General features: G+C 30.2%; 1 protein-coding gene across 2 annotated transcripts in view; it reads left to right on the forward strand.

The window, feature by feature from the left end:
* Positions 1-5796: 5796 nt before the first annotated feature.
* LOC130897251 (tyrosine-protein kinase Btk29A) overlaps positions 5797-16246 on the forward strand; it is a 55452-nt gene continuing 45002 nt past the window's right edge. The window contains exons 1-2 of one of the 2 annotated variants that reach the window (XM_057806010.1): positions 5985-6117; positions 7247-7388. Coding sequence is in view for 1 of the 2 variants with exons in the window: in XM_057806009.1 (XP_057661992.1) it covers positions 6054-6117 (64 nt within the window). In the remaining variant the exon portion in view is untranslated. Of the gene's footprint in view, positions 6118-7246; positions 7389-16246 lie in introns of both variants that reach the window. The other variant, XM_057806009.1, reaches the window with a different exon arrangement.

Consider the following 16246-nt stretch of genomic DNA (forward strand, 5'->3'; position numbering starts at 1 on the left):
GAAGAAAAGTATGAAGTTATTACAGAAAAAGAAGCTATGTATCAAGAACGATGCTCGTGCAGAAAGGATACTTATTGGCACAATAAATAATAAGGTACTTATGCATGTTATTAACTGCAACACCTCATGTGAAATGTATGAAAAATTATGTGTAATATTAAGAAAAAATACTGAACAACACAAATGTAGTATTTTGCAAGAATTTTTTAATTATTCTTACGAAAAAGGATGTGATATGTCCATGCATATAAGTAGGATAAAAAATTTGGCTTATCGCCTAAAAACCCTGAAGCAGGATATAACAGATGATATGTTAATGTCAAAAATTTCTTTGCCAGATATTTTCATGTAATTAGATAAAATCGAGCATTTGTATTGTGAAATTATTTTTACATTCTTTAAACAATAATTTTATAAAGTGTATTATATTTTACATATTTTCTTAGTAAATTTACAGTATAATTGAAATATATTCAATGCAATAATGAACTTTACCACGTGTTTGTGTGTATCGTTTACTCCATCAAACGCACAGAACATACCTTAAGAAGAAATACAAACTAAGTTAGTATTTAGTGGAAACAACATGGCGGATTTTCGATGCCAGTGCCCTCGATGGTAGGTGGCAGAACTAATCTATTTTCGCGGTTCATTTAAATTTATAACAAAGAATATATTGTTATATATGTATTTTGTGTTCTTCATTTCCATCCACTTCCGAATTCACGATAAAAAAAACACCTGAGAATTTACAAAATAATATTTATTCATACTTATACATTTTCAACTAAACCATGAAAATTGGTAGATATGATTAGAATATCACTGTTAAAATAAGAATTAACAAATTACAGATTTTTGTAACAAAAAAATTGAAAAGTCTAATATGTAAATAAATACTAACAAGAAATAGTAAAATTATATCATTTTGGGATATATCAAGAAATATATACAAGGAAAAATCTCGAGAACTCATAAACAATTCATAAATGTGTATCAAAATCAAAACAAGGAAATAAACCAATTACACATAATACTACGTTTTAAAGAAAAATAAACATAAATATTTTGAAAAACAAAAATAAATATTCTCTCTGTAAACATTAATCAATCAAATAGTAAAAACTTAACTTTTAATTTACTGGAACCGTGTTTTTAAAAACTAACTTTATTTCTAACATAAATTCTACCAACAACTTCAATTACAAGACTGATATTTTTTATTACAATCGTGAATTAAATAATCTTTCAGTAAACACAAACTAAGCAATTCTACAATAAAATAAGTTCTTAATCAGTACAATGTACTGTCCACCTAAGGGCAATGGCTTAGGTGACAAATAAACAAATATTTTGTAAAACAAAAATAAATATTCTCTCTGTAAACATTAATCAATCAAATAGTAAAATAAATCAGCCTTCGATAATAAACAAAGAAAAATTTTTATTCCATCAAATACATCTCTTCGTCCTCCACTTCTATTAAATGATGCTTCCCTCGTTGGGAGTAAACTGCTTCTGGAGTACAGTTCTATAGGCAGAAAAACTTCATCAATTATTAATACACAGTGGCAATCAAGTTAATTAATTTTATTCACTTGGATCTTCAATTGTTCCATGATAATACCATAGATACCAGTTTCATAAGGTATTCTTGCTAACATTCCCTTCAGTGTTAAAACATAGGTGTTAGGACTTCTTTTGTACATAGAAATAGAAAAAGTTTCACCCTATATAGTCCATCGTTTTCCTGCATCTTGTCTGCGAATATTTCTTAACTGTGAGTAAATGAATTTCATCGTTATTTTATTTAAACTTTTTCTATCAATATAAAACGTATTATAAATAAATCGATATAAAACGTGAAGGGCGACAAATATATTGTTGTAAAATCAAAAACAAAATACCCTTTCTGGAAAAGAATTAAAAATTATCCCACAGAACTTGGCAATATAGAAATGTTATAGACATTTCAGGAAGAAAATAACTATGTTTTCTCTGTATCGTATGTTAAAAATAGTACTAGTGATACATATAGTTTTTCCAATATCAATTGCAGATTATAAAAACCCTTGCTGACTATTTTGTTTAATATACCATAGGCGGAGATACCTCATTTTATAAAGTTATTTTTTTTATAAATACATTTAAAAATATGAATATCTTATGCGAGAAAATATTCGTTAAAAGGAAATCGAATCATTATAAATTATATAATATTATATACTTAATGTAGTTGTCATAGTAAAATATTGTCAAACAATTAGATATACGCACCGCAAAAATATATGTGCTTGTAACTAAGAAATCCATAATTTGTATGCAAACTGTACCCCTGGAGACCTAACTGAATATTTCGTTCATCATATAGTTCACGGCAATTTGGACATGAGAAAAATTGCTGCAAAATGGATCCCCAAATGTTTGAATGTTGACCAAAAGCGTGCAAGCGGGCAAGCGGGCAAATTTCTCCGATCCAAAAAGAAAGCAATAATCGATGGAATGGCGACACTCTGGATCTCCAAGACCTGAGAAGTTTCGTGTCCAATAATCTATTAGAAAAGTTCTTGTTTCAGTTTTTTGTGATTGCCATGGAGTAATCATGAAAAATTTTTTGAATAAGGGCAGAACAATAACTGGAGATTTCAATTCGACATTACTGACCACTCTACGGGAAAAAATTAAAGAGAAAACACGTGGAAAGCTATCCAAAGGTGTTTTGTTTTTGCAGGACAACGCCCCTGCATACAAATCTCATGCTGCCATGCAAAAAATTCGTGATTTAGGGTTTGAATTACTAGAACACCCCCCTTATTCACCAGATTTGGCTCCGTCCGCCTATCATTTCTCTCCTCAACTGAAAAAAAGTTTAAAAGGCCGTAAATTTTCTTCCAACGAGGAGATAATAAAAGCTTTGGAGGTCTGGTATGCAGAGCAAGAAGAAACATTTTTTTCGAAAGGTCTGTATCCAATTTAGAGGAAAATATGTTGAGTAATAAAATATTTTGACATTGAAATTTTTTTTGATTCTATAGTAGGCGAAGAATTTTTCAATATATCCTCGTACACTGTAGACTTGCTAATAGTGACCAAGTTCTAGGATTATATTTTGATGTTTGAAAAACTTAAAAATTTTGATATAAGTTTTATATTTTCATTACTTGGAAATTTAAACACTATCTCTCTTGCACGGAGATAGATATAATGTGGGATATGTCTTATTTTTCGCCACAGGGGCGTGAATCCAAGGACACTAGTTAATTTTATGCAGGAAGGCGGTCAACACCGCCGTATGAAATCATATGGCCAAGGATAAAACAGTGGTATTCTTATGTATTTTGAGCCGCTGAATCCAAAAATGCCCGACGTTTTGCCGCTGAATACAAATATGCCCGACGTTTTTGCGAAAAACTGCTACATTTTGTTTATGAACAAATAGTTTATTCGGTTCGGACAATTTTTCTTATGCAAATATGAAGTCTCTTGTCATTTTTCCGAACCTACACTAATATCGAAGTATACCAATTTGTAGAGTAAGGTTCATATAACAAATACGATTTTTAAATTTTAAACAATGTCAGTTGCTCAAAAGTTATGAACCTCGAAAGTTAGTAAAAATCGTCGCCTTCAAAAAATGTATAAATTTTTAAATATGCATTACACGGAAAATGTCAATAGACCTTATCTTCTTGAAATAGGCCATATTTCCATAAAACAAATTGTCCGAACCATTTGTTCATAATTTGTTGTTCCATCAAGGCGTATGGATTTGCGTGAAATTTTGTAGTCGCAAAAATAATGATGAAACCAGAACTAATGAAGAGTAGGAGAACCTATTTGTGTTTAGTTTCAAACTTGACCAAGAAACAAAGAGTTGTTTTCTAACAGAAAAGCGCAGTGATCCGTGGCATTTTAGATTGGGACATTTAAATAGACGAGGTTTTCAACACTTAAATCTACCCTAGTCTGATGAAATATGTGATTCATTCCAAAAGGGAAAGGCAGAGAGAAAACCTTTCAACAGAAAAGATTACTCCAGATTTTTCGCATTTTACCATTATCTATTGGCTAAGAAAGAGGCCAATGAGAAGTTGATGGAATTTTATAGAATAATAAGAAACAAAATACTGTATATTATATCAAGAATCAGAACAGATAAAGAATTTAGATCTAACGATTTAAAATAATAAGGAAAATCATCTGTGTATGAAAAAGTATCTGTCGAAATGTGTTGAAAAAGGGTGGCGGCGTTGGAATTGTCAATAATGAACTGTGATATTTAATTTTTTAACTAGAATTCCGTATGGGACTAGTACCGGTTATAAGGGTAAAAAATGACGCACAATTAAATATTTTTTTATTGTTTGTTTATTATAATTCCATATAAAACTTTTTGATATAAAAGTATTGCAAAAAATTTTTTTCCTACTATCCACTTCTATCATTTTATAGTGGTCGCCAAAGTTGATACTGCGAAAATGGTAGCCTTCCACTGCGTTGAGATAATCTCGAATTTGGTGAATCTAAAACAAAAAATTCAAAAAGCTTTTTAAAGAGGAAGGTAGCTTATATCGTAATTCACCACCTTTGAATAAAAAATTGAAAAAAAAAACAAATCAAATGCAAAAAATTATCATTTTTTTACAATTTTCTGGTAAATGACGGTAAAATATCACCCAAAAAATCAAATAAAACACACAAAGAATAAAAAAAACTGTCGATTGGTTACAAAGTATAACACAGCGCAGATTAAAAAATGTCATTTCGAGCAAAATGCGTTTAGTTAGAAGAGCAGCTCCAAAATGCTTGTAGAACACCGAAAACGCGTACACGCTCGAATTATAACTATCTTATTATTTCAAATCTCGCTATGAAAATGAAAGGATTTGAAAAATGGAAAAAAAATCAATTTTTTTGAAAATTATAACAAGTACCAGTCCCCCAATCTATATTTTTAAATCGGAGTATCAATATGTTTTTTTATATGTATAATATAAAAATTATATTAATAATTAATATAATTTAACAATATTCTTCTACTTCTACTTGAAATTCAATTGAATCTTTATTTTTATTTGTTCAAAGAAGTCACTAGGATTAAGTATATACTGATCAATTGTTAAAAGACAAAAATAAATGTTATTAACAAAATTATGTCCTATAACATTTAAATTATTTAATATTTCGGATAATTCAGTAAAATTTTATGTTGCGTTATCTTTCTATTTATAGAAAAGATTATACTATAATTTTTTACATAAGTTAAAATTAAAAATTTTCTATCCGTTTTAAATATATATTTAATGACCCATTTGATTTACCGCGCAAATCATATTTAAACTTTTGTGCAGCGTTGCCAAATTGCTCTCGTCTGACTCCGTAGATATATGTATATACTTTTTCATTAATAATTGCTGAACTTTATTCCGTTATTTATAAATAACTAGACAATAATCAAATTTTTTTCAATTCCAGCTAAATCCATTAAAAGACTTAGTAACTCTCTTTATTTCTAAGTAATTGGTATATAACTGCAGAGAACGTATACAATCGGTGTTAAATCTCCAATTTTTGATTGAATTTATCTCGGATTATAAGTAATCAAATTTTAAGAGTAATTGTCTCATAAGGACTTATAATATACAAAAATTTAGAATTTCCCACGGTGTATTTTAACTACTACAACTACCTTAGCAGCATTAGATCTTCTTCTCTTGATTAGACAAATAGAAACTACTGTGTCTACGCGAAAATAAGCCAATGACAATTGACAACTGATTTATTTCAATAGCATCTGAAGTGTTTTGTGATATTCAATGACAGCAAAGCAGTAAAGTTACTGTGTTCAACCCTTAACTGTACAAAAGAGATCGATATATCTACGTACCAACCCAATTTTATAAGAAAAATAATTCGGCCAAAGCAGTTCGTTTTCAACTATTTCGGAAAAAATAATCCAGTTTAATTAATATGGTACACAAAAATTATTTGGTTATAACCTATATGGGATCATTCAAGGAAAATATTTTTGTGACAGTGTAAAAAATAGCGATATGCTATATTCAATCTACATGAAAAAAAACCCACTTTTTCCCAAATTACAACGAAAATCATCTGGTGAGTATTTCATTCCTTTAACATATCTTAATTTATGCATAAAGTAATTATGCATTCATAAGAAGTTGCTTTCTGCTATTCCATTTTAATATTTATATGAACAGAGGTATTACATTAAGTTTTATAATTATTCTATTACTTTCACTAATTAATAAAAATTCTGCGAAATATGGATTAAGAATATACAAAATATAGTAGAATAGTGCTTAAAGACTTCCCTTTAGTGTAAGAATCATTACCTGCAGATAGTGTTTATTCAATATCAATCAATATTAAATTAAATTTCAAATGTTCAGTAATGACCTTGGTTACATATATAATTTCATCTTTTTATAATTAATTAGGTTGTATGAATGCTTATAGGGATTCATTTTTGACATAAATTGGTACATTAAGTACAATTGATACTAAATTTTTGCCAATGTAAGTACTGAATTTTTTAATTCTTGTGAAATTTGCAATAAAATTCTTGGTTCAGAGTAAGTGAATGCACTTTTTTATTGATAGGATTAAACATGTCTTAGGATATAATATGTATTAATGATTCTGAGATGCTCATAAATCACTCAAGTCCAACCACTAAACTTTGATTATAGACCCAAATTATGTTTGAGAGTTAATTGATATTGTTAAATAAGTTTTATCAAAAGTTTAGTCATAATATATTAAAGAGAAGTAGGGACTAAACAGATACAGAATAAAAAAATTCTTGAATTAAATGTGGATGGTGTGGGCAAATTCATAATAATTCTTCTTGAATATGGCTGCTGATTTAACACCCAATCAAGAAAATGGAAGTTTATATTGATTTATTAATATCAATTATCAGTGAAATGAAATTCTCAAAAATAATTTGATGGTCCATAAACTAAAGTTCTGCCTTCTAAACAACAATGAATTATTTTAACAGACTTGTGAAACTTTTCAAATAAGTTTATGAATAAATTCAATACAATAATTTTTTAGATACTTAACTCAATGTTAGAAACGATGTTTTTTTTCTATAATATGAAATATATTAATAGTCACCGTATTTTAGTGAATTCACATTATTTTCTATAACTTTTGAAACATTGTTAGTTTTATATTGCTATTGTTAAAATGTTTGATTACTCATTGGTTTAAGCAGGCAGAGAAGACTGTTTATGTTGATGTGGGTGCCAGTTGACTGAAGAAGAATTATTGCTTCTTTTATTGCAAGTATTTTTGCAGCTGAAAGAAAAGAAGTTGTTGTATCTGGTTAAATTTCTGAATTGTATTCAGTGGAAACAGTAAGAAACATTTTTTATTTGGGATATGTTGTTGTCTTCTTTAATTATTCGTTTTGTTTATGTATCTACCTTTGTTAGCCTGATTCCTTTGTAGAAATTGCACTATTTTCTTTTATAATGCAGACTTGATACGAATGTAGCCAAACTATGATATATATTTTGAATACATAATGATACAAAAATAAAAGTTATACCATTAAATAGTATATTGAACATGATACATAATTCAAAACCAAATTTCAAGTATTATGTATAAATATAGATTGATATATGAGAAAACTATATAACTACTGTTTAATAATTTCAGATAATATGTGAGAAAAATACTGTTATTAACCACTGTGTAGGGTGATTAATGCAAAACTAATTATTTAGGTAAATGATTAAGTTTGCAAATAATTTCTCTGGTTTTTTCTAGTACATGTTCATTATATGATTAAGAAATGGTATTTCATTTTACACTTCGTTTATTTTTTTATTATTATTTTATGTTTCTGCATGACTATTATTTTTTTGATAAACTTTATTAGCATGTATCTGGTGTTGAAGTGAATATTTGTTTCCAAAATTTTGTTTTGATAAAACCACACTTGTGGATGCACAAAAAACAATTCAAATATTAATATGTCAAAAAGAATTCAATAGAGTCATTTACTAATAACACTTAAGTTCAATCCTCACTGTAATGCCATTCACAGTTTGTTCTCGTCCAACTTCAGTTTGATAAAATATTATGAATAGGTACTTCATGCAGGCCTTTTGTGCTCATAGCATGGAAGTGATTCCTTTCCACACTATTCTCTTTTCTGCTTTCGTTTTCCAGTCGTGAATTCCTCTCTCTTTCTCTCTCTCTCTCTTAGGTCGTCCATCACCTTTGCATACCATCTTTTCCTTGGTATTCCTTTTTTTCTTGTTTCTCCTTGTTCTATGTCCATCATTTTTTTGTTCTTCTAAAATCTGGTATTCCCTGTATAGATCTTATTATTTTACTGAGTTCTGCTTCTCCAAATAGATTCCTTATTTCATTATTTGTTCTCCTCAGCCATAACTCTCCCTCCGTTTTACCTACTAGTATCCAGAGTATTTTTCTTTCCCATATATCTAACTTCTCTTTCTCGGTTTTGTTAGGAATCCATGTTTCGCCTCTGTAACTCACTGTTGGTCTTATTATTGTTTTGTTGTTCTGGAGATTTTTTGGGATTACATTATCATGTTCAGCGCTCCCAACTGTTTACGTCTTTCTTGATAACCATCCCAATATATACATAACTTTGAAACCTGTTCTAAAAGCATTGCATTTTTTTTGTTCAGTTGTATTGACAAACTTTTCGTTGCTCTTTTCCTTTGTGGTGTTGTCATTATTATGAACTTTAACTTATCTTCGTTGACTCGAAGATTCATTGCCTCTGAAGTTTCTATGAAGGCTCTGCAGGTTTCCTTAAGCTCGTTTGACGATTTTGAAAGGATTACTGAATTGTCCGCGTATCAAGCAAAAAATATATGTGTGCATTTATACTTGGGAAGGGATTCGAGTAAAACTTGACTGTTACAGATAGTGAGAATATACACACATTTTTCTTACTTCATAATATTTTATCAAAGCAAGAACAATTTGTGACCTGCATCATAGTGAGGATCGGCCTTTCTTGTTCACACAAATGAAAAAGGAACTTCTCTGAAAAACGAATCTAACTAGTAGAAAAGTAGTTGAGTATCAAAACTGCTCAAATATAATGTACACCAGGGTCGATAATTTTTGAACAATTATAGATTTATGAAACCTATTAGAAAAGGCAGAGAATATAAAAAAAAATGAAGAGAATAAAAATAAATCACGGGCAATTCGAGTTCGGTAAGTGGGTGAGGTGAGCTTTTAAGGGTAAAAATTTTTTTTTATTACCGCCAAAACTAGTTCTACAGAAAAAAGTTAAATGATAAAGTTGTAGGTATACAAAAGATCTACAACTGTTGTTGTTACTTTTTTACACATAACTCAAAAGTACCGTAATTTTCAATCGAAAAATCTCACGTCAAAATATTCAATTTTTGTAACAAGTTTGTGGGTTTTTTGTTCCTTGAAATGTTTACTTTCTATTGGCATGAGAAAAATTTACAATATTCTAGAAAATTTCTTAGAAAATGCAAAAAAACGAAAAAAGCTCGAATCTGAAATTTGTTTTCGTCATTATGGGCAATTTTGAAATATTTATTTCAATTTGCACTTTAATTACTCGAAAAATATAAGATTCCATCTCATATTGATAAACGAAAAAAATTGCAAATCATAAAACATAAAGATTGCACAAAACATGGGGAAATAGTTGTGGTAAATATTAAAGTTAGGATTTAAAGGTAAAAAGTGAGACTGCTGCCATTGTTTTCAGTAAAAAAGTTAATTTATTAAATTCTTATTACATTTATGTCTTAGAAAATGCCATTCATAAATGTAAGTAATACTGTTGAATTTACTTACTTTGTACTGATTACTTTATTCATCATAATATTTTTAAATCTATTAATCTCTTGTTATTTAGAATATCCTTATCTTGAATTGTAATTACTTATCCATAAGCTTTTGTCTCTTCAATGGCATTTCTTAATCGTTAGATTCGACAAACCATTCCCGATTCCAGTACACCATAGAAATCTTCAAGACTATCTCCATTTTCGTCTCCAATATTATTTCTAGTCTGCGTTGGTTCTTCATCCAGCCTTTCATCTGAATCATCATCTCTCTCGTAGTTTTTTTCTTCCACATTGGAGCATTTTTCAGAACCATGATAATTTGACCATAAATTTGTGCATTTTAAACCGTGTTATATTTTTCGAGTGATTAAAGTGTACATTTAAATAAATAACTCAAAATTGTCCATAATAACGAAAAAAAAATTCAGTTTCGAGCTTTTTTCGTTTTTTTGCATTTTCTAAGAAATTTTCTAGAGTATTGTAAATTTCTTTATACCATCAGAAAGTAGACATTTCACCGAACAAAAAACCCACCAACTTTTCAAAAAAATCGAATATTTTGTATAATTGTATAATTTAGTACAAAAAATAAAAAACCAAAAACATGGTTTTTTCAATTTTTCACATAAATTTTGAGGTTATGTGGAATATGTGTAAGAACAATAGTTGTAGGTCTTTTGATTACCTTAAACTTTACGATACAACTTTTTTCTGTAGAACTTATAGTTTTGGCGGAAATAAAAAAAAACATTTTTTACCCTTAAAAACTCACCCCCACCCACTTCCCGAACTCAGATAGCCCATAATTTATTTTTCTCTTCATTCTTTTTATATTCTATGCCTTTTCTAATGGGTTTCATTCTACTACAACATTTTTTTCCCTTTTTATTATTTTCGATCACTTCTGCCCTGGTCTAATGTGTAAATTCTGCAATAAAAAAAATTTTTGCTGATGTATAATATTTAGTGGGTATTTGAAGTATCACCCAGTATTCATTTTACTACATTCTTCAATAAATAAATTGAAAACCACATCAATAAATCGTGTTTAATCATAATCCATCATAAAACATAAACACTTAAAATAGTTTTCGGCGATAAACCTGTTCGACAAGATTTATCACACATAAAATTTATTAAAGTGTAAAGCAATAATGTTGGAAAGTAATCTGTATAAATTTTCAAATTGAAAAGCAGTAATATTAGTACTATGTTATTTACTAGAAATAAATATTTTCAGTCAGTGACTGTATGAAGGAAGGAAGTAGGACAATTGCGATTTTATTATAGTTGACAAATATTTTTCCATGGGCTCAATATTACTGACATTTAATGTCAATGATTTCGAGTATTTTTATACAGTGACGAAAATGCTTTGATGAATATTCAAATAACTGAACTTGATGGACTGAAAGAATCCATAACACCTCAAGAATATATCCTTGATACCCAATTTGGTTTTTGGCACTACTTTGCATTATTTCTAGATATTAGGTGTGACAATAAGAACTCTTGTACAAGTGAAAAATATGACATCTTATACATTTTTTCCATTTCTGAATTCATAATCAAACAAAAGGAAGTTTGAAGTTGGACTAAATGCAGAAAAGTGAAACACCTCTCCAATTGTATCAGTACGAAGAAGTGTATTAGGTCTAGTACTGGTGTTTTATACACCTAATAGCTAAATTAAAAAGATAGGTATTTTTTGAAGTCACAACATCCTGTTTCCATAAGTGTTGTACACAATACTTTTTCAACGACCAACACGACAGACTTGCCATATGAACTAGCATAAACTTATGAACTTATAAAATTATTAATGGGTTCAAAAATAATAATTAGTCAGTATTTTTGTATACTTGTCAAATGTCAAAAATGGATGGTGGTCGTTGGTATTTCTTTCTTAAGAATTACTGCTTTAAATAGGAATATTGTTTTTTCCTGGATGACCCATCACATATACAGGGTGAATCATGAGGAACTCTACCGTATGTATAATACCTTTCAGGGAGTACATCAATCGACTACTATAAAGTGTCAAATCTTCTTTATTAATTTACAGGGTAATTTGTGAAATTTACCATTGACATTTTAATTGGCTAGTGTTTATATAGCTCATTTGATTTTTAAAATTTTTTCATGATGCAGTACACTCCCATTTTGGTTGAAATTGCATTGTATTCTCAGCTATTATTAAAGAAACAGACATGCGGTTTTCGCGTCCCTGTATCATTTTTTCGTGAAACTTCTAAAGCCACAAACAGAAATATTACAACTACTTTTGTTCCTGAAATAGAAGGCGAAACCAAAAATGTTCACTTTTGGAGACGTTATTATTTCTCAGGTCCTGTATAAGATGAAAAAAAAATTAAAACTGCTTATAATAGATATTTTTACATAAAAGTCGGTGGAGTATATAAGAATTCATGACCTTGATTAGGTCGTCATACATCAATGTATTCAGAAAAAAAAATTGCAAAATTTTTCGTTAAAACATACAAGGTGTTCCATTTAAAAAATACTAATACACAATATTACAAACAGTGCTCTAAAAAAATTTTTAAATACGTCATTGAATTTTATGTAAACATCTATTATAAGCAGTTTTCATTTTTTTCTATATTATACAGGACCTGAGGAATAAGAACATCTCCAAAAGTGAACATTTTTGGTTTCGCCTTGTATTTCAGGAACGAAAGTAGTTGGAATATTTCTGTTTGTGGTTTTAGAAGTTTCACAAAAAAGTGGTATAGGAATTCCACTTATACACACACTAAAGCAAACAAGATACGAATGAAAATTTTATATAGTATAATGAAATGTACCATCGACCAATTAAATTCAAGATTTGGCGACCTTCACTCAAACAATTCTTCACAATAGCAACATATCTAGATCCTCGCTATAAAACGGAATTTTTTAATGAAGCGATTAAAGAGAATATTGAAACAGAATTAAATATCACTGCTTGATGATGCAGATACATCTAAAAATGAGGCTGAAAATATTCGTTCCTATAGAAAAACGGAACGGAATACGTTGTTCTACCATATAAATTATTTCTTAAGAAATATTTTTTTAGTTCAATACAAATAACTTACTAAACGAGGATATATTGAAAAATTCTTAGCCTACTATAGAACCAAAGAAAATTTCAGTGTCAAAATATTTTATTTCTTACAGTTGAGAAAAGAGATGATAGTCTCTAGTGCTCTAGTAATTCAAACCCTAAATCACGAATTTTTTGCATGGCAACATTAGATTTGTGTACAGGGGCGTTGTCCGGCCAAACAAAACACCTTTGGATATTTTTCCGCGTCTTTTCTCTTTAATTTTTTCCCCTAGAGTGGTCAGTAATGTCGAATAGTAATCTCCAGTTATTGTTCTATCCAAAAAATAAATCATGATTACTCCATGACAATCCCAAAAAACTTAAGCAAGAACTTTTCCAGCAGATGTTTGGACACGAAACTTCTTAGGTCTTGGAGAACCAGAGTGTCGCCATTCCATCGATTGTTGCTTTGTTTTTGGATCGTAGAAATGTACCCAAGTCTCAGTCATAGTAACAATTCGGTTTAAGAAGTCTACATCGTTTTCAAATCGAACGCAGTGCTTCTACCCTTGCACGCTTTTGGTCAACATTCAAACATTTGGCGATCCATTTTGCAGCAATTTTTCTCATGTCCAAATTGACTTGAACTATATGATGAACGCGTCCGTATGACACAGAAACTGGCCTTCTCAACCGGTCATCATCTTAATGGAAAATTTACCTCTTTTGAAGCTTGCAGTCCAATTTTTCAAGGTCGCATACGAAGGACAGTGATCACCAAGGGTATTGAGCATATCTTCGTAAATCTGCTTACCTCTTAACCCTTTTAAATACAGGTACTTGATGGTGGCTTGATACTCCAATTTTTTGGTTTTCACAATTTAGGTGGACATCTTTTTTCTTTTAATTTATTGCGTAACTCTGGTTTACTTTTTCAACGCCAAACTTTACACTGACACCTCTAATAATTTATTGTTCGTTGCTATGGTAACGCCATATTTTGTTTATGCGCGGAACTGGTCTAGGCTAACTAGATATCAATACATCCTCGTAAGTGTGTAGGGATGTACTTGTAATCTAAAGCGTTGCAGATAATGAAAGTATTCTTTATTTAGGTGAATAAATTAATCTTTACTAAAGTTTAAATTAACAGATGTATCTTAAATTACATATCTCGATCGCTATCTAAACATCAAAAATAATTATTCATATTTTTACTATTATGTCAGTTGAAAAAAAATGAAGATTCATCTTTCAGTGCAATAGAATGTACATATTCTTGGTTAGTCGGTCTTTAGCCAACACAAACAAACTGGATGGTTTTTCCACGTGATGAGAACATGCCACATATAGTTGTCCGTGGGAAAAGCATGGTGTTTCCAAATCTAAACCACATACAATGTCTAGCCTTGTGCCTTATTGATCTGGGAATTAAGCGTGCTTGAATTCAATTGGCACATCTGTAGGAATCATAGGGATTCGTGGCAGCAACACATTTTCGCCTTTCCATTCAAAATATTGGCTTCAATAACGTCCAATTAATTTAAAAACTCAATTAGATAATTCGCACTTTCGTTGGTATCGCAAACTGCATCGATAGATTTGTATGACACCAAGTCCCCAGGCAACAACTGTTGTATCTTTAAATTTTACCCATTGACGTCCACATTTTTTGTTGCCAAAATTGCTCTTTCTGCCAGCCACTTATGATTTTCATATTGTGTATGTACATCGGGTAATATTTTATCGAGTCTATGATTGTGCAGAAGTCCGTCTGTAATTTTATGCATCCAGTATTTTCATGTACAGCAACATTCCCATCGCCAATATCTAACAGATGGATGCGGGAGCTCACAACACGTGTTTATTTACATGAGATCACTTAATTAACTGATATTTAAAACTGTCTTAGTTACTTATTAATAAATTGTGAATATATCATTCTTGCACTGAAAAATTCGTTCATTAGCGACTCATGTATATCATGAAGGACACAATATGAATTATGAATCTCTCAAAGTTTTGACAACTGAAAAAACTACAAAAAACTTGCCCAAAATGATCAATGCATCAATAAGAAAACTGATTTAAATTGTGTAATTTATGTATATCTTTTAGATTTTGAAAAAACATATTCTATAAAAATTCAACAACATTAACAACCAACTAACATCATCAACTTATAAATTTCCGTATTTAATCCATGGTCTCAATCTGCCTAGTCCACGCAACGAATCACCCCTTTTTTCGGTTGATTTCAAGGCCTCAATCACACTCACTGCTGGTCCAGGTTCTTGAGGGTCTTCTATTCTGCGGTTGATACATCAATGCTTTTTTCGGTCACCCGTTCTGCTCCATCCTCATCACATATCCGTACCAGAGCAGTTGCTTAGTCTGTATTCTCTTTTGAAGTCGTGTATACTTGACCTGTTCTTCGTCGTATATCTTCTTTTGTTGTTCCATCTTCCGAAATTATGCTTCTATCGGCAGATATTCTGTTTTTGACATATTCTTATTCAAACCCCATTTTACATATTCGTCGTCCAACTTTCTCAGCATATAATATGCATCGTTCTCGATGCCAGCTATAATAACTTGGTCGTCTACGAAAAATAGAGTTGTTAAGTACTTATGCTCTATCTCAATATACGTTCTAACAATTTTAGTTCTCCAACTACTCAGAGTTTCCTGAATGTATATTTTAAATAATGTTATAAACTGCATCCTTGTCTCAAACTTTTCGAATGCGAAAATGGTTTTGATAGGGTATTTCCCAACTTGATTACAACTTTTGACTTTCTGTATATGTTCTGAATAGCTCGAACATAAACATTGCTGAAGTCAGATTTCGTCAATATATCAAAAAGCGTATTTAACGGCACCGTGGTGCCGTAGGCCTTTTCGAGATCAACAAATACGAGGTGAGTGGCCAAATTTCTGGTTTTACGTTTCTCTAGTGTTTGCTGTAAACCAAATATATGATCAATACATGTGCGTTCCGCATCCGTCCGTTTTTCTATTTCAAACACTTTTCTTTCAATTATATTTTTCAAAAGTTTGTCCTATTGCGCTAGTTACACTACGGATAATTGCCACAATTGTTCTTATCTTCTTTCTCGTATATTGATGTAATATACGCTATATTCCAGTCTTTTAGGATTTCGTCCCCATTCAACAGGCACTTATTGAGTTTCACCAACTCAATGGGAATATTTCCGGGTCCTGCTGCCTTTCTATTTTTTGACAGTTTCCGAATCATTATACCGTAACTGATGATAATTAATGATCCTTCCATTGATTATTAGATTGAAATTATTCTGTTGTTTGTCTCCATTTC

Source organism: Diorhabda carinulata, chromosome 8, assembly GCF_026250575.1.
Source record: "Diorhabda carinulata isolate Delta chromosome 8, icDioCari1.1, whole genome shotgun sequence".
NCBI lineage: Eukaryota > Metazoa > Arthropoda > Insecta > Coleoptera > Chrysomelidae > Diorhabda > Diorhabda carinulata.